General features: G+C 37.5%; 1 protein-coding gene across 1 annotated transcript; it reads left to right on the forward strand.

Moving 5' to 3' along the window:
• Positions 1–14,697: 14,697 nt before the first annotated feature.
• Positions 14,698–23,304, forward strand: RBP2 (retinol binding protein 2, cellular). The gene is made up of 4 exons (XM_010009441.1): positions 14,698–14,821; positions 18,351–18,529; positions 21,529–21,630; positions 23,251–23,304. Exons 1-4 carry the CDS (start codon positions 14,749–14,751, stop codon positions 23,302–23,304), a joined length of 408 nt encoding a protein of 135 aa, XP_010007743.1. The 5' UTR covers positions 14,698–14,748.
• Positions 23,305–23,635: the final 331 nt, after the last annotated feature.

Genomic DNA, 23,635 nt, shown 5'->3' on the forward strand with positions numbered 1-23,635 from the left:
TTTTTGCAATGTAGTTTTCCTTTAAAAGAACTTTCAGTTCATAACCCTTAATTCACCAGATGTCCTCTAATTTTTGCCTGCAGCTCCCTCCAGTCTTGTGTAACATTCACAAACTCTTGTTGCAGAAGGTTGTAAGTGGATCCATTAACATCTAGTTAAGTAAATCTAATTGTTCAAAGCTATTATTATTTCAATCAAACAGACAGCTTTTCCCCTTTGGGTCATCTGGGACAAGGGCAAATATCTAATGGCTTAGCAACCAGAAGCAATGTAACCCGCTCCTGGTTATGGACAAAAGGCAATCTCAGGAAGTACTTCCCTAGTTCACATTGTAAAATATAGAAACTTCAGGAATATGTAAATCTGAATACATTCTCCTCAAATCATCTCAATTGCTTGTCATTATAATTGTAACCTCTTATCTCTGGAGCAACCATTCCTCTTGGAAAAGGAAATTATATTCATTCATTGCTTCCATGATGAAGCTCTCCAAATAATGCATATGCAATTAGCCATGCTGTTTCCATAAACCTTTAACAACTTGTTATCATAAAATGTAATTTAAAACTTCCTCTGTAAAATAGCTGCTTACTGAATGAATAACATTCAACAGTTACTTGACAAACATCAGCTCCCCTGACTACTTTCAAAGCTACTTAGTACCCCAGACCTTCCCAGTGAATTGCTATCCAGATTTATTTACTACTTGGGAATAAAACTTAATATTAATTTTATTGATCTTCCCCAGAACTTCAGCTACGCCTTGCCAATACCAACCTAATATTTCTGATCAACTGCTTTACTTCCAGATAGTGAGGACCATCCCTGTATTTCATAGCCTTCACCATATTTTTCTTTCATGAAGAAAAATACTCTCCAGTCCCTTTTGGGGATCAGTGTAAACTTTTAACAAACACAGCAGCTTCCACTATTGAGAAAACACCTCTTTCTGTTTGCTTGAATCTACTACCTGCTATGATATTATAATTCTTCCTAATTGTTGTACTGCAAGAGACACCAAACAGCCATTCCCTATTTTGCCCATGCCACTCAGATTTTCTTTACCCCTAGCATCTCAGTAAGAGAAGCATACTTACTGAATCAGTCACTAGACTGATTTAGAATTAGAGAAGGCAAGCAATGAGCTGCTGTGAGTCTTGTTGGACTTGATTGAATGCTAAATTTCAGTGAGCTCACCCTATATGTTATGATTCTAAGCCCTAACACATTATAACGGTGACTTCATCGCATTATAAATACCTCCTTTTTGCAGTAAGTGCATTGAAAAAACAGTGTGTGAACTTGACTGTTTTCATTCCTAAAGGCTTTTTGTCTAAAACACCAGAAGATCACAGTGTTCCCATTTCAGTCCACAGCAATGAAATACTCCATGGAAACACATAGACTAAGGGCAATTCTTAGAGTCCAATCCATGGAAACCAGAATTGAAATAAGAGTTAGGGTTGCAGTCTACTATATGCAAGTCTAACTATGAAAGATGGGAAAGAATTGCTTAGTATCATCTATGTAACAGTTTTATTGTAAAATAAGCATGAGTGGGCTGAATGGCAAATACCTTATAACAAGAAGGTGCATTAGATTCTGAAGAGTCTCTTAGGGGACTGAGCAGTAGAGGGTAATACTCTACTGGCATGGCATGATTATGTGCTGCACTAGGTACATCCACTTTCATCAATGTCTATCACTCAGTTGACTCTTTCATATTAAATTTAAGTGGACAATAAAAAGCAAGAGTTCTCCAGTACAACATTAATAAAACTTCCTAGTATGTACCATATTGTATTATTTTATTTTTTGGACAGTCTCATCTGTAGTTGCATAATGGATTCATGGCTATTCATCCTTTCATCCTCTGTTAGTGATACATTTGTCTTGGAATACTATGTATGTGGTACTGCAATTTCTATTCTAAGGAGGTTTTTTAACCTCAAAGCAAATGTTTATTGAAGTAATTTACTCCTGTCTAGCAAAAGTGCACAGAAAAGTAGTCCTTTCAGTACTGTGTGGTTTATTATCAGGGCAAGCACTTTCTCTGTATTAATAGCTAATAATAAGTATCCACACTTAACAGTTAAGCAGAATAGCATTGCAGTTCTTCACCAATCCCTTCATAGGACTGCCCGAAGATACATTTCCACACCGTCGAGGGAGAATAAAATTCCCCTTTTCAAGAGCCACATTCCTATTAAAGGAAGAAACGAAAGAAGGATGGGAAATGGCCTGTGGGTATTGACTTTAAAGTTATTCGCATAACAAGAGACCATTTATCTCATGGTTCAACACTAGTCTAATGCCGAGCAAATTAAAAGGTCAATATTGTGACAAGAGCATTTCAAATTTAAAATATTTTACTTAAATGTTCAGCCTATTTGACAGTTCAAGATTGGAGCAGAAACATGAGCCATGAGAGTAGATAACATTTAGAACTGATTTCTGCATGTGCAGAAAAATACAGAGCATGATTATCAACAGTAAACGGCAAAGATGTGCAGTTCTTAAACTTGCTTTTATCAAACTGTGGAATCACTTTAAGAGCTTTCCTGTAACTATTTGACTGGTCTTTCTCTCCCCTCCACTTCCAGCCACACAAAGCAACCATACAGAAGTGCAGAGTTGAAATACAAGTGAAGGTGAAAGACTAAAGCAAAATTGCACTGGCATTTGAAGTTACACTTAAGTAACTTAAGGGTCTGGAAAGGTCTCTCTCCATCCTGGTGTTCCCACTGACTTTTCTTCAGTGCTAAGTCAATGCACTTATTGCAAAAAGGAGGTATTTATAATGCAACGAAGGGCTTAGAACCATAACATATGGGGTGAGCTCACTGAAATTTAACATTCAATCAAGTGCAACAAGACTCACAGCAGTTCATTGCTCGCCTTCTCTAATTCTAAATCAGCATGATTCAGTTTATCTTTTCTTACCAAGACACTGATGCTTATTATCCATAACCATTACAATTTCCAACACTTCTTTCCAGCTGGGCATGTTGAGGGCATGCAGAAGAAGTTAACACATTTCAGCAGTACTTCTGTGAAATGACTGTGTGATCTTTCACTCATCCCGTCAAGAAACATGCTGCCATTCTTGATGCTGACATTTCCAAGTTTATTTTTGGAGAGGAAAAGTGCCATTTTACATATGTTAAGGCAACGCAGCAAAGAACTTATTCAAACACAGTACCGAGCAGCTCCTCCAAACACTCATTTTTAGGTACAACACTATAATGCAGTCACGCTGATATCAATGCTCATCAGAGACACTCAATTACTCAGGACAATCCTTAAGGGCAACATATGGTCTAACATACCACTAGCTAGAAAGCCAGTCATCACTACTCCTTTATTCCAACACATATGTTCCATTACTTCAGATATAGACACAGATTTTTTCTCAATTCCTAAAAACTGCTCACAGATTACTCTGAAATAATTAACTTGTGAGTTTTAGACCTATTATAACTATTATAAACATATTATACCTATTAATCTGTTTGTATGCTTTCATCTATTAGTATACTTATACGCTAGACCTAGCAGACCTATTATACCTGAGAAGCAGTAGGAAGTACAGAACAGACTTTCACAACACCCTGCAGCAGTAACACGTTATACCAACTTCATCTGAGATGGGTTTCAACCAATCTCAGACACGGGGGCTGTCTGAGGAGCCAGACAAACAAGAACCGCAAACTAGATTTCACACTGTCCTGACTGATGCAGAAACAAATGACTCATTCCCTACCAAGGAAAACAGAAAATAAGCAGAGCAGCAGAGCTCCATAGCAAAATAGTTTCCAAATAGTCTGCTTCCAGCTCTTTAAGGACTGAAGCAACCCAAATTTCCATTAGAAACTTTCCTTGTCATCTTTTGTGCAATGGAACACAAGGCAAATGTCTCCCAAAAAACATATGCAGGATTATTTCGGAGAATGTTTTTTGCAACATATGTACAATCCTTTATAATGCATTTTCTTCACACAGCAATTGTGCCTTGTAGACACTTGAAGTATCGTATTACACAAAATTCCATTTCTGTTTCCAACTCCCAGCATAATGGCATGTATTTTTTCACTGTATCTCCAAATGTATTTTAGTGATCGGAGAAGCAGATAGTTACTTAAACCGCTGAAGGTCACTCAAAAACCTTACCAGGTGCTTACCTACTAGTTAAAACTAACAGCTTATAAGTACCTAATTTGCTTAAGCATCATGTGGATGTTTTTAAGAGAGCCTTTTTCTCTCTTCAGCCACATAAATACTTTGCAAAGCTGGCCCAGTCTCATGCAGCACTTTCCACTCCAGCTTGTGTAACTTCAGGGGCATCTAGATGCCTTCTCAGTCACATATTCCCCCAAAGTAAATGAATGGTTTTCAGTACAAAAAAAGAGATCAGTCTGGATTAATCAGATTGTCTCATCAGGCACTAAATGTTTGAAGCTGGCATGCCTAAACCTTAGTGGAGGCAAATGTACATCCCCAGTTAAACAATATTGTTCTTTCAAGTCCCCCTTGCACAATGAAAACAAAGCCCCACCACAACAAACTCATCAATAGCAAAATAAATATGGCTTTCAATAACAGAGCTGACCAAAGGTTCACTCCAGTTCATCTCTGAAGCATAAAACCTCAGACACTGGATCATGTGTCTAAATACAGGGTGGCAGACTTCTTACATTGCCTGTTAATTCTTCCTCCTAAAAATGTCTGTAAAAAGAATAAAACCACAGGTAATAGATATCCACAGCAAAGGGCATCTGTCATGAGAAGTATTTCTTTGTGAAGTAAAGCTCTTCCTAGACTTGCTAGAACTTTTTTGGAGTGCATTATGTGCTGTTGTGCAAGATGTGCATCCTGTCAGACAAAAAAAAAAGTGCTCATGAAACAGGTTGGACAAAGCAAGAAAATTTCTCTTCCTTCCTTCCTTTCATTTCTACTGCTCATGTTCCTTATTTTTAGAAGATTTAGCCTTGTAAAGATGTACCATGGGTGATTATGGTGCTTATTTGCTGATAATTTGATCTCTTCCTAATCCAAGTACCTGCTGAAATAGTACTTTTTTTGTTCTTTATTTCTCCTTGAAAGGATAGGAAAATTCCCTGTAACTGCACAAATGATTTCAGAAGTAGGTATTTCCCTATTTAAGATCAATGCAGATATTTTAACTTGCTGTAATTAGACATCTAAACTCAATCACATGTCTGCATTGCAAATGTGCTCAAATGGGATTCCGCAAGGTACTGAGATCTCTGCGTTGGTAGGAAAACTGTTAAAGCACAATGCTATCCACTGACAGAAAGCAGAAAGTGATGTAGATGTGCTGGCTAGATAAAAGGCAGATTACTCAGCCTTGAAAAACGTATCAGTGAGGGGAGGAAGAAGAGTTTTGGGCTGCTTTTGACAAATCTGAACTTTCAGAGCATCCCATTAGAGACTTGGTCTAATGAGTGCTCATTTAATAGACACTATATAAAAGTTTATAATAATGATATGATGTCTTCTTTGAAACTTCAGATATCTCTGGTTGCCACGCAGTAATACAACCTTTACTCACGAGTGAAGGATATGTTGTTGAACAGAGATAGCGAATCAGCCTTCAAAGGCAATGAGCCTATTCCACTGAATGAGAGGTATAAAGCAATTTCACAACTGTCCATTAGTAGGGCTCACAGACCTTCCAACCGTGTTGTACTTTGCCACTGTCACTGTTACAACACAGTACTATTTGAATCCTTAGGACTGCTGGCTGAAGATGTAGCTATATTAATCACAAGGAGGAAAAGGGATTATTTTTTCCCCTCTCGTGATGAATATTGTGCTAACAGACTATGGTTTTATACCTTTAAATGCCTGTTCATTGCAATCCCTTGGTAACAGCTAATTCAGGCAGCAGTCCTTGCCCCAAAAAGTTAATTTTAACTAGGAAGCAATGGAGCACAATACTCTGATAACCAATATACTTTCTTTTCCCTAACAGTGACGTCTTTTACTAGCAACAAAGGCAATGATAAACATCATTCTAATAGATATATAGCTTACTACAAAGACTTCTGTTTGTGTTTGGCAAGTAGAAAACTACCTAGATATCTATATTTCAGCACAGGATCTTGTTTTTCCACTGTCATGAAGGGATACTCCTCATAAGGACTCTTCTGGTACTGAAGAAACACTTCCCAGCTCAAGCTCTTTTTTCATTGTTGCTATCCCAAGGGCCAAAGGTGACACTTTGCTTGCACTGCTTTCACACACCTCACAGCCTGTGTCTATGTATATAAAAAGAAGGTATTTGTTTCCATATTGTTTTCTCCTGTGCTCAAACCTCAGATCACCTGTAAATTCCCATATAATCAATTTGAAGCCAAACAGCTATGAACTGTAGATTCAGATACAGTCTGAAAGGGGCAAGTGGGCAAAATCTCTAGAGATCAGAGTGATACTTTCATTTTGCACTATGTACTGACCAGTTTTAGCAAAGCAGAAGTAAACATGCTTTGTCTGCCTTATTCATTCAGCTGCCTTCAGGTTTTTTGGCAACATTCTAGGCAAGCTGTTACACTAATTTTACAGTGGATTACAGATAAAAGTATGCTTTTATATGCATCAATAAGGATTCTTTCTTTACCTTCCTGCCTGCTTGCCTCCCTTCCTCCCTTTCTACCCCTTATCCCTCCTTCCCTTCCTTTCATTTCCCTTCCTTTTTTACTTCCTTGTTTTTTACATATAAACTAGAGAAATGTATCATGATGATCATGACTCTGAACTTCTGGGGAAACCTTTCCTAATCTGAGATTATATTTGGGCCTCAGTTTTTTAATTTGGATATCACCTGGTTCGATTCTTTTTCTCTTTCATTTTACTCTTCTACTGAAAGACAGTCTGTTTTATGTATGTGTATGTGTATGAGTATGTGTATGTGTATCTGTATGTGTATGTCTATATTTATAACCATATCAGTATCTATATCTGTATGCATATCTATATATATGAATATTGACATCTACATATATGAATTTTCTTCTAAGATATACAATTTAAGAAAATGTATTTTCATTTGTACCTTCTTCTCTATTAAATATCAACTTTCAGAAAAAGGTTGGTGCTTTTTATCAAAACCTGAAATGACCATATTTATCAATTCCCTATGTCAATTCAGACATCCAGTGGCAAAATCAATAAATCAGATATAAACGATCCTTCACCCTACTTTGTATGCATGTGCATCCAGTTCCTGAACCCACATGGCATCACTGCTATAAAGAACCTATCCCTTCAGGTGTCTGGGAGAAATCTTAACTTCAGCAATGTGTCCTGGGTTTTAGTGCCTAGCCCGCCACCAAGGATTCTGCAATTGACTGATTATATACACACTTAAAGAGCCATCTTGCAGTGTCAATTGCATTGCGTTTTCATAACACAGGGTATACCAATTCATTTAACCACATCAGATGATACTTGGATTTTTAAAAATGCATTTTTTTAAAGATTACTACAAATTTCCATCTTAAATGCTATTTCTATCAAACAATTGCCAACGTAAAGCTAGATTTACTACAGACATCCAAACACCACTGTTACTGCAGCAAATTATTTTCTACTAAGTTCCAGGATGCACTGGAGAATTAAACTCTAGCTTCGTTTCTCCAATAGGGTATGGCAGAATGAAGCCAGAGGCTTTCCCACAGCAGGAGTGCTGTTGTGGAGCTGAAGATGCAGGTAGAAAAGAATAACCATACACACTGTGAGAGGAATAAATTTATGAGATTTACAATACAGAGCATTCCGTAATCAACAGGAAATAGAGACTTATGCCTCTGTTCTAAGAGATATGCAACAAGATGATATGCACAGGATGATAGCATTCAGTTACCTGGAAGATTTTGCTTCTGGGTTACTGAGACAGTACTTCTTCCTAGCTGAAGCAGTAAACCTGATTTATGGTAAAAAAGAAAGTATTCAGGAAATAGATACACTCACCTATCTAGGAATTTTCCTAGAAGCAGGATAACAGTTCTGTAACTGCTCTACACTGGTAGCAACATAGTAAAAGAAAACAAACAGGCAGAATATTATTGTAGGGTTTCATCAATACATCTGGACTTAATTTACAGTCCCTCTGGGACAGTGGCTTTAGGTCCTTAGCTTATCACAAGAATGATTTAAGTCATTTCCTAAATGGCTTCAGTGATATCAAAATTGTGCACTAATTGCACCAGCTGATAGAACTTTTTCTGTTCATCTGGATTCTAGAATTTTAAGCATAATCTTTCTATCATCAAATTATACCACTTACGAAGTATGTGAAAACTTGAGGTCTGAGCTATTTGAAAGTATTCCTATAAAGTGATCTCCAGATGAGGTGAAAGAACTATTTCTGCTTGATGAAATTGAATCTTTACAACGTTATTCTAATAGATGAGACCCTGCATTAAACTGACATTTCAGCTTTTATGGTCAGGCATGAACAAGCTAAAGTAGATACACATTTTCTTAGCTAAATTGTGCTTGTCATGGAAGAAAAAACCCCTCACACTCGTTTCTATAGATTCTTTTAATTCAAAAGCCATCAATCAGTATTCCAGTTCAGTGTCTGAGCAATGCAACCTTTATGTGATGAAGATAAGAAGTGGCAGTTGCAATTACAAAACTTTGCCACAGAATAAATACAATTAAGTTATAGAATACAGTTACAGATATTAATGCATAGCTCATGCAGGGCATTCAGATCCTGAATAAATCTTTGAGGGGAAAACTTAGGCAGCCTTAATGGCAATGACAAAGCACTTCCACTGAGTTCAAGTTTTCAATCTACATTAAAGTTAGCCAAGGAGGAAGCATGCTTTAGTGGGTAACATAAAGGATTATACTCACTACCTTACCCCGCCTAGTGGCTTGTTTCATGACCTTGGTGAAACCATGTTGCTCCCAAAGTTTTTCTGATTTTACAAAGGCTAATGATTTTTGCCTGCTTCCTTGAAGCCTGTGTATAAAGAGCATTGAATAAGTGCTCAGGAGAATCAAGGAACAAATAAATTCAGCACCCCCCATTCATTTGGAAAATCAAGGTCAGCTTTATCTATTGGCTATTATTTCTCTACAGTATAATTTTTCATAATGCAAGCCACTTCAATGAAACTGAGTTCCCAAGCCAGTATGATCCACTGGGGGATTTTTTATTATTATCAAGCTCAGTAACATGATCACTAGTGATGTTGTGAAGCCTCTAAGAGCTAAGCCAAAGTCCTTGGTTAGAGAAGAGGAAGTCTTCTAACTAATAAAGTGTATAACACCTGCATCCAACTCCATCACCAAGAGCAGATGGAGTAAGAGAAGAATGACTGAAGACAGTCAATGATCAAAGAAAAAAAAGTAAAAATATCCAGTGGCAGAAAGCAAATAATTTTATTTCTAAAAGAGTGATTAAAAATGTATTTTTGTGCATCTTTGTTTAAACTGAAGCTAAACACAAAATGTGTCAAACTGGCGTTAAGTGCATGCTCTGTTTACATCCTCCACCACCACAGCATTTGCAGCTCGTCCTTGCTGTTCTGTCAACAAGATGTTAGACATGTTCTTCTGCTGAGAAGTGGATAGAGGAATTCTCCCTTCTCTCAGGTGTCAACACAAATTTTGTTCCTGCAAATTTCTGTTTTGGCATCATCAGCTAAGAACTAATGTTAAATCAGTGTACCTAAATTATAAGTAAATAAGGTAAGTAAGTACAACCAGATGTACAACTGATCGAACTTCCATTCCTTCTCTGTAAGGTCCAGATCTGAACAAGCAAGCAAGCTTAAGAGTTGGAAGCCAAAACTCTAACTCCAGGACACTGAGGTAGGCTTAGCTGTATCTGATTCAGCAAGAAAACTTATGAGCCAGGGATATCCAAGGTAGTCTGGTGACATTTGATATTTGGGGAGGGCATCCAGTAACAACTGGACAATCAAATACTATTTGCAGTGCCCATGAGGATGATAAGGGGGCATGAAGACAGGCTGAGAAAATTGGGACTGTTCAGCCTGGAGAAGAGAAGCTGTGTGGAGACCTCAGAGCAGTTTCCAGTGTCTGAAGGGACCTATAAGGATGCTGGAGAGGGACTCTTCATCAGGGACAGTAGTGGTAGGACAAAGGGTGGTGGGTTTAAATTTAAACAGGGGAGATTTAGCTTAGATATAAGGAAGAAGTTCTTCCCTGTGAGGGTGCTGAGGCGCTGGCACAGGGTGCCCAGAGAAGCTGTGGCTGCCTCATCTCTGGCAGTGTTCAAGGCCAGGTTGGACACAGGGGCTTGGAGCAACCTGCTCTAGTGGAAGGTGTCCCTGCCCATGGCAGGGGGGTTGGAACTGGATGATCTTAAGTTCCCTTCCAAACCAAACCATTCTATGATTCTGTTCTCTCCTGTTGTAAGTGGCTCTTCTCTCCTCCTGCCACTTCCTAGTAAATTCTCTGCCCCATAGCTGATGCCTGTCTTCACCCAGCTGAGCCCCCAAGGCCTGCAAGCCATCTTACTTACTGACCAGAAGTGGATTGCCTCCCTCCAACTTACTTATAGCTGCATAATGAGACTCCTCATGTTTGTGCAGAACAGAGCCCTGAGCCTGGTGAGATGGCACCTCTGACAGTTTTTGCAGTAGCAGCCATCGCTGCATACATTTTGAGTGATTAATTTTCTTAAAAGCAAATATAAACCTCGGGAGTGCACATGTGCTAACAAGTTAAAAATAATAATAGGTGTCTGTGACCATGCTGCTTCTGTCTGAATCCTGCAGGGGAATTCAGTTGCCTAGAACAACTTATGCAGCTTGCCATATTTCTATGTGTTAAACAACAACCAAATAACTATAGGCAAAAGTCCCAGCTGTCAAGCATGAGGAGTGTAGGGGCTGATCGGGGGAGTACAAGGCATTTTTCTCCTGTGTTATATATGTATATTAGATAATGTAAAAGGGAAATTAAATGAGGTGAGGACAGAGTAGGAAGCATGTTACCATCTCTTCAAAATACCATGCCAAAAGTTTACGGAAAAGATTCTATTTGACCAGTAGCTCTGTTCTTTATATAGTGCACCTAACAGTGCTTTACAGCATTCTCCCAAGGAGAGTGTACCACCAGCTAATTCAGATTGCAAGAAGGCAGAACTTGGTTCAGCTGCCCGGATAGGATTGCTTTTCTGAGCTGGTCTCAGATACAGCAAGAGAAACTGGAGGCAAGTGTTAGAAGTGGCCTCCATAACTGGTGACTCATTCCACAGCAACATTTGGGACTCACTTTTCAATCTTGTCAGTGTAGGCTTTTCATATGAGACTTTTTTTAATTGCCACAAATTAATACAGATTTGTAGGACAGAGGCAAGAAAAGCATCTTTGTTTCTTCACACACAAATAACGAGTGATACAGTTATTTGGGCCTTTAACAAAAGTCTTTTGCTTTTTCATGACTTTGCTTTATTTCCAAGCTCTTACTACTCAGCCATAAAACTCATTCCTGGGTTGAAACCTCACACACAAGCTCTAAGTTCAGAGCTTTGGTTTTTAACATACATATAGGAAAACCTGAAGAAAACACCTACCTTCCCCTCATTCCCAGCGTTCAATACATTCTATACATGGCATCCCTTGTGATATTACTGGTGGTCTTGCAAGGAAAATATGCTGAGAACAAAATAATCATGATGATTAGGACAGGGCACCTTCTATTCATTTCCCCAAATTTATACTCATGGCATAGGAACGAAATATTGCTTTGCCGTTTTGAGAGTCTGTCTCCACGTATGTTGTATACAAACAATAAACACAGGGCAAATGGAATAATTTCTAGGATTCGAAGTGGATAATAAGTCTACATTTTAAGGCAGGTCAGTATAACTAGCAAAGCACAGACCCAAGACAATGCTGAGGATACAGAGAGTCAGTGATCTGCAGACTTCAGTTATTCACACAGGGCTTTAAAACAATATTGTGTTAACAGTCTCTCTATTGTTTCTTGGCTTTGTATGATTTAGGCAGGCATCTGAATGTGGTAGAGGTTTTATTTGCCTATCAAAATATTGATTCCTAAACTAGAAGTTCTTTCTGTGAACCTTAATGCACCACTCTTTAAAAGCACATGAAGCATCTCAGGGCTCTCTCAAGTCAATATTTCATGTTTTATTAATTCCCTACTTAGCCAATTCTTTGACTGGTTCAATTTAGTGCCTGTAAACCTCCTTGTTGCATGTTTACCTGAAAAGGCTCAAAAGAGCTATTTAAGGCTGATGGATAAACATATGCTTTTCATGTTTAGCTGAAAAGGCTCAAAAGAGCTCTTTCAGGCTGATGGATAAACATATGCTTAGAGAATTCCTAATCTGGAGTTTATATAATACACATGCTGAAAAAAACCTCAGCTATTTCAAGAAGTAATAAGGGATGGGCATAAACAAAACATCATTGTGAAAACCTGTATGATTCTATATGTAAGCTGTAAATTATGGCCTTATACATAAAGGATGTTCTAATTTCATAATTAATTGTATTTGAATGTGCCTAGCTCTGCATATCTACAGCTATAGAACTGTTTTACCTTAGTTCTTAATGAGCGTTAGTTGTTGATCATCCCAAGATACAGCTTCAGTCACTTCCATGTCTTATACACAAAGCAAACTACTTCAGAACTAAAACCAGTGAGCACACAAAATCTCTTACTATGAGCTTCTAGCATACGCTCTGATTTCAGAAGGTGATTGTAGACAGTCTGATTCGTTCCTCATAAATCTACCACTAGGCATTTGAAGATACAAGGTAAAACACTGACTACCTGCTCATAAACTGGACATCCTCCCTTTAGTACACTGAAGGAGAGAATAACTTCCACTTGGAAAAACTGTGATAATGCACTTAAGGATTATTATGTGCATACACAAGGGAAGTGATGTTGCTTACACAGCTGATTTTGAGTGGTTGACTTGAGCAATAACATTTTCTTTTTCTTGTCTTTTATAGTATCTTTTAGCATATATATAAAGTGTATAAATAATAATAATGTATTTATTAATGTTGCTGCAATGTGAAGGCTAAGAAAGGAAGTACACAAAGATATGTAAAATCAAGCTTATTGCTTAAATATTGCATAATATCACTACAGAACAAAGTTTTAAGCACGAAGATGTTCAAATTTTGCTTTCAACGTAACATTACCCATAGTGTTCCATCTAGAAATTCTTATAGTGGAAGCAAATACGTAAGTAGATGTGTTCAGCTAAATAAATTGTGCTTGAAATGAGGCATATGTTTTAGCAAGCCACCCTTTGCCTGTTTAAAGATTTCAGTGATTACCAATATCCCTGGTCTATAGACAAGCTATATAGGTAAGGATGCAGATATCTTCCTATGTATAGAAGATATCTGCATCCCAGTTCACACAGAAATATACCCAACTTCAACTTTTACTCACTGCAGTTCCTTGAGCCTTAGTCTCATGTCTGTTTGCAAGGCCTTTTAATATGTCCTGTAGGTATAGATCAAGATACTTCTTTTCCTTCTCTTAAATTACCTTCTTAATTATCACACAAAGGCATTTGAAGAACCCAGCTCCCAGAAACTCTGAACATTTTTTAGTGGTTTATTGTTTGTTTGTGGTTTGGGTTTTTTTTTTTGTAATCCCTTTTTTCAGCATTTATGGAATTTTACATGATTTTTTTTAAAAAATGAAAGCAAAAAGAAGATATCGTAAGATTAGTAACTCAATTTACTTATTTCTGAGTAGGAATTTTAGACCTTAATAATTTTCTAGTAAAGTTTTTAGTAATATCCCCATTAAAAAAAAGAGAGAAAGAAGAGAAAGGAAAATCAGATAGTTTTGGACTCCTGATCACTTCTCTAATCTGTCTTGGCTAACGAAAGCCAAAGAATTTAAAACCTTAACTTACATTAATTTGCTTTTAGTACTTACTTTAAATTCTGATAAAGTTCTACTGCACATTTAAATTCTCCACTAAGGCACATGCTGAATGTGCTTATTTCCACAACTGAGATTTGCGTTTCTGCTCAACATTGTAATGCTGCTGGATGAAAAATACCTTTCTAACACAAACTGCCATGTTTTGGAGTAATTGAAATAGCCTTTTTAGGGTAGAACTGATACTAATTATGTCTAATTTTGATTTACTATACATTTGTTAAACTGCCTGACAAATTAAAACAAAAATGAAGCTATTGGTATACAGATATTTTGAAAATCAGAAGAAAACAAAAGCATTTTCAGCAGAAATATTCCCTTTTTCTGCCCTGCCTTGCATTTGTTGCACATTCAAGACCCCCATCAATTTTAAAAGGGAGCTCTGGTAATGTCAGCTCTGTAAGACTGGTTCATCATAGGGAAATGTGACACGGAACGGAACTCAAAGAGAATTCACCTTGGAAACTTTAACTGGGTTGTATAATTTGCCACTGTGTTCACTATATTTCAAAGGTATCCCATAATAGCTAGTAGATCTTTACAAAGGTCACTGTAAAATCATATCCTGCATGACTACATATTTCAGAGAGTGTTCCGCATCTGCCAGCTGTTCAAGTGAACTTTGTTAAGGGAGACAAAGTTTTCTGGGGTTGTCACTCTGACCCTTAAACTGTATTATCTACAAAACCATAAACCTTATTAAAAATAAAAGATATGAAAAGGTTTATAAAACATCCTCTTTGCAGATCCTGTTTCCACCTTCACATTTTGATCTGCAGTTGGTTTTCAGCTCTTGCCACCATGCCTGCTGATTACAATGGGACGTGGGAAATGGAAAGCAACGAAAATTTTGAAGGCTACATGGTCGCTTTAGGTAAATGAAAAAATTTTAACTAGATAGATATGAAAATGTTTCAATTATAAGTAAAACACTCCTAAAAATTAATGAGACTATTTCTGTAATGTGCCTTGTAGCATAAGGATTTCTGCCAATCACATTAAAAGCTAAGTAAAATGTTAAGTATTTATAATGACAGTGATCTAAGTATATAAGCAAGAGAAGAGCTGTAGCCAAATGTATTAGTTGTTATTTAGATGAATGAAAAAGCAGATATAGATGGCGGCAGGGCTGGGGGGAGAGGAAACAGAAATTTCAGATTTAAATCTTATTTATTCCTGCTATATACTTATGTAATAGTCAAACCACAACCTGGTTGGCTCTGTTAAAGATGAGATATTCTATATCACTAAAGCAATAACAGTGTTTAGTACCTAATTAGTGCTTTGAAGCAGTAGAAATTCTATGTACCAGTTGGATGGTAAAGGTGATAAAAGCCTTTAAAAGAATTAAAGATGAATGGGTAGATTTTTCTGACAACTTCTGTGGGAGTCCATACACAACAAGGAGACTTGGGTCACAGGACTTCTAAAAGATGGGTTTGCATCGTTAGCTAAGCTTAATTTCATTTGGCTAGGACCATCATTGATGACAATATAAGTATACATGCAAGAAGAGACGTTCTGCTCCTTAGGCAACTCTCATTACTACTTGGTTAGCCTTTTTGGCATTAGAGGCCTGATAGTTACAGTTTGTATATCCATTGTATAGGATACTCCTTGTAGATGCTAGAATATTGTTAACTGAATGCAAGCAATGTCCTTGTCAATTCATATCAAGTTTTTGTTTGTAGATTTATTTTTCCCCACACTGATAGACTCAATTCTTGAGCTAATTTTATGAGAGAAATGTTTTCTTGTGCTGCACCTATTATTTTCAATATAAAAATGCCTTTTAAGCATTTTTGTTCTCATAAAGGCATAAACTTTTTGCTCCAGGTCATTATGATTATCTCAGTAGTGTGCAGGAAATACTTCCTCTACTTAGGTTAGCAGAGATGTAGATCACTGATTTGCTGAAAAGAAGACATAATAGAAGACATCAACATTTCTCATGAATTTCTTCAGTGCTATGTGGATTGGCATTGAAAGAACAGTTACCACCTTTCCACCACTACAGTAATACAGCTGCATTCAAAAACCAGCAAAAAAAGAGGGGAGTTAGATTTATACATGCATGAGAAGTTGTCTGGAGTTGGCCCTTCATAAGTACATTATGGGGGGTTTGTGTACACATGCATATAGATTCTATAAGTTATACTAATTAAATACTGCAAAAAAACCCCACCACCACAACCAGTGCAGAGATGCGTATGGCTGTAGGTGATTCTTAGAATGGAAGGAAATTACATGGAAAGGGTGAAAAGATATTCTTCTGCTTTGTTTCTCACAATTTACATGAGGTTGATATTTTAAGCATTAAAGTGCTCAGGTTCAAAGCACAATGCGATTTTGGTTTCTTGAAATTCATCCCTCCTTTTAATTAATGCAGATGCATTTCTATACTTTAATTAAAGAACTCTTCTGCCCTTTAAACCAGAAAGTTTGATTTTATCATAAACATGTTACAGAGTATTTTAATCTACTAGAATAAACAATATATCATTTTTATTGCTTGTATTGTTCAAAATGCGGTTATGAAAACCATGCTTTAATAAAACCTCCCCTGATTTTTCTCCAGGAGCTACAAGTCTAATATATTAGTCAGAAATAGCATTTCTTTGGAAGTCTAGACAATTTTTTTCTTCAGAGAGAACTCGATTTTATGATACCTGGCTATAAATCAGACCCAGAGATACCTTTAATCCACCACAGCAGATAAAATATACCTAAGAACTCTTGAATATAAATACTCAACAGGAACATTATTCCCCATGTTAAAAAGTAATAATTTTTTTCAAGCCAATCCTTGTACTCATCTCGATTAGTACTTCACAAGTAGTATAATGAATCCACCCCCCCAAAAAAGGGCTCCATTAGTATGTGGCATTGCTGAGCTGACAATGATTAAACTTGCATGTGAAACCACTAAAGGATGGCTAACAAATCAAAAGCAGTTTTCAATCTCTTGCAGAAGCATGTGAGATTATTTCATTTGCATATAGCACCATAACAAGATTCACTGCCAGCTGGTCAGAAATATTTATTGCAAATGGTAATGCAACTGGCATTAGGTGGATTGTCTGGGGCAAACTGTCATCATGGTAATATATATTCTCCTTTCGGAAACTTTCAATGCATTCAGTTGCAAGCAGTTGTTTACATTCTAATGTTAGTCCTCTTCATGAACAAAATAAGGATGGTAAGGAGATCAGTTCTGCATAAAATGGTGACAGAAGATAAAACAGAACTCCCAAATGCTGTACTTAGATACTTTTTTTACTCTTGGCTTTTAATTCGTCACCCATTAACATCTAAATTACACCTTATCTCTGTGTCTGCTGTGTAACAATAGTGGATAAGTCAGATTTTTATTTCATTGTTTATTTTTATCCATTTTATAATTTTAAATAACTTTAAATTAATTAACCTTCTATATACTTCCACAGACTATAGGTTCATCATAAAAATAACATTTACAATGTAATCGTAATCATTTACAAGGATACCAGGGAGGGACTCATCATCAGGGACTAGCAGTAGGGCAAGGGGTGATGGGTTCAAACTTAAACAAGGGAAGTTCAGGTTAGATATAGGAAAGAATTTCTTTACTGTGAGGGTGGTGAGGCACTGGAACAGGTTGCCCAAGGGAGTTGTAAATGTTCCATCCCTGGTAGTGTTCAAGGCCAGGATGCACAGGGCCTTGGGTGAGGCGTCCCTGCCCATGACAGGGGGTTGGAACTGGATGATCTTAAGGTCCCTTCTAACCCCAACCATTCTATGATTCTCTGCCTAAATCCCCTTGGTTACATTCTCATTCTAACATGCTTATTTTTCTGAAAAAGAGTATTACTTTGAGATTCGTCTTTCGGGCATGGCCAATATTTGTAACCCTGCATGACACAAACCAGTACCCTAACATGCCTAAGAGCTACACGACTTACACTGCATGCTTAGAGAAGGGAATCGCTCCCAGGCATAAAGTGATAATAGCTTTCCTGCTATCCCACAGCTTCATGTGTCAGTGAGGCCAAAATGGCAAGTCTGTCTAATAGCAACTACTGCACATCCTGAAAAGAACAATGGAGATTTGGTATTCACTAGTGGTTGTATGTGGTAGCTCAGCTCACAACATTCCCACAGATATCCTGATAATGAATAAATTTATAATCAGTGGAAGATCCTCAAGGTGAAAGTCTACTCACAAACACAGGATCGCTTTTATTTGAAGTGATCTTTTTCTCTGCAAAATGTTGCAGGTAAAAGCATCATTTGTGGAACTGTGTTCCACATCAAATGTGTTGAGGTTTTTTTATTATGTATGAAGATAAGTGCTGTGGGGTTTTATTTTTGGTAGCAAATATGGGACTTTTCATTGTGATACTCTCTTCTCTGTTTTATGGCAGATATTGATTTTGCAACTCGTAAGATTGCAAAACACTTGAAACAAACAAAGGAGATTGTTCAGGATGGTGATAACTTCAAAACAAAAACACTCAGTACTTTCAGAAACTATGAACTGAATTACACTGTGGGAGTGGAGTTTGAAGAACACACCAAAGGACTGGATAACCGAGTGTTAAAGGTAAAAGTCTGGTGCCTGGTATCTGTTGGCTCTACAGCCAGCACCAGGAGGTAGCAGTTCCAAAAATCAGCTGAATACACAAAAAACCAACCCTACAATATTTACAGACATCAGAGGATTTTTATAAAGCAGAAATGATTTGCATCTTGAGACAGTTTTCTTTCCTGCTACAAGCATTTATTACACATACAAATCAGGATGGTTACTCAGCTAAGTGAGGACAATCATTAATTACATGTTTTTCTAGAAGGGGATTTTTCCAGCTTTTCTAAGATACACCTTAATGTATTTAGAAAGTAGCAAAACTGCATTTTTACCTGTTTATCTTCCTTCCTGAAACTATAAATCCATCCACTTGAACTGAGGATTTTCTGTGACTTAGTATAAATTTTCAGTTCTGAGTGGCAAGGTTCACACTGTGTTTCCCATCTGAGCCTGCTCAGCTAGAGCTGGGCAATTTAACAGTTGGACACTGTTAAAAATAAACATGCTCACAGCTATTAACCTTAAGGGAGCTTTAGGAAGGGACAAGACCAAAATGTTAGCCAAAGCTACCACTGATAGAGGTGGCAGGCCTACCGGCTGTGGCAGGCAACCAAGGATGCCCAGCAGTGCATGCTTTAATATCTTTAATATTACAGGAGTAACCTGAGCTCAAAATTCCCCTAGGAAACTGTGGGCATGTGTTCAGACACCTTTCAGTGAGATATATGGACAAGTAACTTTTCGATCAAGGACCATATTGTGCATTAGCCCATGCCCTACCTCCTACAACAGACAGAGTCAACTAATGAGTCTGTTCCTCTGAGGCATTCAAACGAGACTGCATCAGGGGAGTCACTGAGGAAGAGAATACATAGAAGCATCAGTTAAATTCACTCATTGAGTTCAGCTTCAAGTTTCTGTATCAATACTGCTTCTGTTTTAGTCTCCTCTCAACCCTAAAATACTTAAAAGAGGATTTTCAAAGGTAGAAAGGCCAGTAGATCTTCAATTTCCATTGACTGCCCCCATCAGTCTTGCTGATCTTGCATCATCTGCCTGTCTTTGTCATCACTCACTAAATCTACCCCTATCAACCCCTCTGCCAATTACTACAGTTTCATTCTTCCACTAAGCTCAGCTCTCTTGCTTTTCTCCAAACATATGCTGTCTTTTCCATCAATGTTTTCTCAGTAAACAAGATTTTGGAACTTGTTGCCAAACTCTGAGAAGCTGATACCAAAGCTCACTGTCAACAAGACCTGTTTTGTTTTGGCAATTGCCACAGGAAATTGGCAGCATAAAGGATATGATTACGTTTGGACTCACATGATCCTTCACTAGAGTGGCACTAATTAAACAGAAGACATTTTTATTCACTATGGCTCACTTTTCATTCTCAAACTTGGTGCAATGGAATTCCTACTACTTCTTCCAAATTACTTCTCATTCAGAGCACTGCAAGCCATCAAATTGTAAGACCCATCTTCTACTGGGTGGGACATATTCTTGTGACAGGCTTTATGCTTTAAAACATTGCTCCCACATCTCTTTAGATCAGTTGAAGGCATTACTAAGGATCTAAGGACTCATTATTTGCACCACTCCTTAAATCCATAGACTGATACTCCTCTAGTGCTTTTCACCATTATCAAAGCCATTGCCTCTCTGTGCAAAATCATTTCATTTGCAAACTTTCCTCTTCATTATCAGCTGTTTGGAAGGAAGGATGGAAACACAGTTTGTACAATGATAACCCTACTTGGTTTAACCATTTTTGCCTAATATTCTTTTCTAAACAAGTCATGTTACTTGTTTCTAACAAGAGGAGAGGGACACAAGGAAGCAAGTCTTGCCATTATTCTCTGGACTGCTATAAAGGAATTTTGGGGTAATTTTGTTAACAAAACAATGCCTCAGACACATTGAAAGTAGATGAAGGTAATAAAACTGCTGGGCAACATTTAAATGTAAAGAGGGCATGGATAATTTAAAGAGCATGTAGCTTAAAAATTCTGTAAATAAGAAAGAAGTTAACTGAAATGGAATGAGTTTTGTCTTGTTATTAATAGAAAGCTCTCTCAAAAGAGAAATAAATCATCCAGTGCTGAACTAGAAAATAAATTAAGCTCCCAGTACTCAGGGAGCTTTTTAATAACTGAACTTCCACTGATTGTAACTGGTGTCCAATGAGGATTTGCCTGTGATACACGGTTAAATGTCTCCCTAAAGTACAATGGTTCAAATATAGAACTCAAACAAAGTTGCTTTGAATGTACTCTAGTGTTTCTGAGTAGATAATTTAGCCTGTAAAGAGAACTTTTTCTTACAGATATGGTCATCCTGCTCCTGGACAAGAATCAGCATGCCCACTACCCTGTTTATTAGTGATAGACTCTGAATCACACCAAATCATGAAATGGCTGAGGATGGAAGGGACCTCTTGACATCACCTAGTCTGCTCAAGCAGGGTCAGCTAGAGCATGTTGTCCAGCTTATGATTGTTCCTCTTTAAAGGTCTTTTGTAAAAGCGCATGACAATTTATAAGTAAATTTATTGTATGAGATAATATTAACATACACTTCCTCTTGTTATTTGATGCAGAGCTAGAAAAGGTATTAGCACTGTACTAACTGGTATAAGCCCCCACAACTTCACTCATCAAACCTTATAATCTTTTTATTAATGGCTTTAAACAGCAAGAAAAGTACAATTCGCGTGTATGGCACAAGTGTTAATTCACCCAGCAAGTCACTAGTTAGTATGAACACTTTATATTCATGTATGTAAAGAAATGCATGTAAATGACAACAAAGTACTGTAAAAGCTTCACATCAAAATCCTGTTGTCATCTTGAATGCATTTGAGTTTTGGTTGAATGTCTGATTTGGTGTTTTTTAGGAGGAAGGTGGGGAATGGTAGGGAATTGTGTTTTCTCGTTGTTTGATTGAGGTTATTTTCATGTATTCATAAGCTTCTTGTTAACATATCTAAGTTAATTATCTGATTCATGCAGACGCTAGTGACCTGGGATGGTGACAAACTGGTGTGTGTTCAGAAAGGTGAAAAGAAAAACAGGGGCTGGAAGCACTGGATTGAAGGAGGCCTACTGCATCTGGTAAGGGCTGCTACACAGATACACAGCACATAACTGACACTGTAACAAAGCGTGGCTTTCCATTTCAAGGGGTTTGTGACTTGTTCTGGTTAGAATGGTCTTTATTTAGACAGCTCCTGTCACTGAGCTCTAAGGAAATTCCCCCTCTGCTACAACTCAGGAATGCTCAATTTCTTTCCACTTGCTCCCAATTAAATCATAACCCTACAGAGGTTTTTTTTTTTTACTTCACTGCCCTCCAGCTATTAACCCTTCTTCTTACATTGCACCTCTAACGTCAGCTCATTCTTATGTCATCAGTGGTAGGGAAAAAAACCCCAACAAACCAAAACCTAAAAAAACCCCAAACAGTATGGGACAGATTGCTAGAAAAATACCATTTTTGTTCTGGAAGAAACACTATTAGATTTTAGCATACAATGCTGTAATACAGATCAGAAACCTCTGGATATTGAAGATGATCCTGCAAACAAGCTACACTGCAATTATTGTGTGCTAGTACAATAAAAAAGTCAAAGCATTCAAACATCTGAGTGAGTAAGCTGGAGCCCAAAGCTGAATGAGGTGAGTCCAAGATAGGCAAGAAGATCCTGTGCAGGAAATAAGCAGTGAAGTCTAGAAAGATTTCAAAAGAACAGGTACATAATGATAATGATTCCAGAGTTTCCTGGGAGAGCCATCAAGAAATAGGCATGATAATGTTGGATGCTGCAACAGCTGGGTGAAGAAATATTATGGAGCAGCACTCATTGGTCTGTCTCATGATTTGCCTCTAGATACCTACTCCTTCGCAAGTGTGCCCTACAGGTAGCTGGTATGGCCAGGCACGCTGCCTCAAGTCTGGATACTTGGAAGGCCAAAGCAATGAATAAAATCCACTGTCTGCCACTTAACTAAAAGCCAACTGTCCAGTACACTTTTTCAACACTATTTTAACACATATTCAAAACCTGACCTAACAAAGGGTCTGCTGGCACCAGGATTCAGGCTAAGACTGGCACAAAGAGACCAATAGATTCATACATCAGTCTTCAAAAACAGTATTGCTGCCCAAAAAGCCAGCATCAGCTCACTTCAAAGTCTGATTTGGCACAGGCTAATCAGAAGACTACCCAAACTGACTGCATTGCAATGCGCCAATCTTTAAGAGGTCAGCTGCAGTGCTGGGCAAAAATGGTGCATTGTTCTGGCCCCTGAAAAATGGCTTGGGCACGTCTCAGAAGCAAATGTCCTCATCTTTTCAAAGCATCCTCCTTTTTTTATTTACTTTCTTGTTTCAATGCTTCTTATAATTATGAGGTAATGTGAATTATTAACTATTACAGTATATTGTTTTAATAACAGAGCATGAGAAAGCCTTGCATTAAAGAGCAATTTTTATGCATTTTTCATGTTTATTCTTCTTAGAGCTCAGTTTAACTGTCAAAATCTAATTACTGCAACATGTGGTGCATGCCTGCTGTTTGGTTACATATAATACACTATTCTTTCTGTTCTCTTTTTCATAAACATCTCTTTTTAATGCAGTGGCTCAGTTGTAGTGATTTCTGTCAGGATCTGCTGTGTATGCGAAAGACAACTTGTACCACTGTATATTAACTAATTGTTTTAATACTATAGGAACTGACATGTGAAGACCAGGTGTGCCATCAGGTATATAAGAAGAAAAAATAAAATTGACCAGAAAGCTGCACCGTTATGCTGTTATGTTTTGTCTAAAAAGAAGAACCAAGCCAGATTTGCAAAAATTCTTCAACACCACCTTGCAAATATATTTTGTGCCTGTTTATGGAAACAAACACATTTTATAGAAACATCAAACAGTTACAAACATCTTAAATTCCTTTGTATTTCAGTCTGGAGTTAAATAAACAGTAATTGTCTTTCAAATAATGCTTTCCTACATATTTGTAATCATTTCCAGAGGAATGTCCTTCAGCAACAAGGCTGAAAAGTCACAATGATCTTGACCACAGCATATTTCTCCATAATATCTGTAATATCA

This window comes from Nestor notabilis, unplaced genomic scaffold, assembly GCF_000696875.1.
Source record: "Nestor notabilis isolate BGI_N333 unplaced genomic scaffold, ASM69687v1 scaffold8232, whole genome shotgun sequence".
NCBI classification, from domain to species: domain Eukaryota; kingdom Metazoa; phylum Chordata; class Aves; order Psittaciformes; family Psittacidae; genus Nestor; species Nestor notabilis.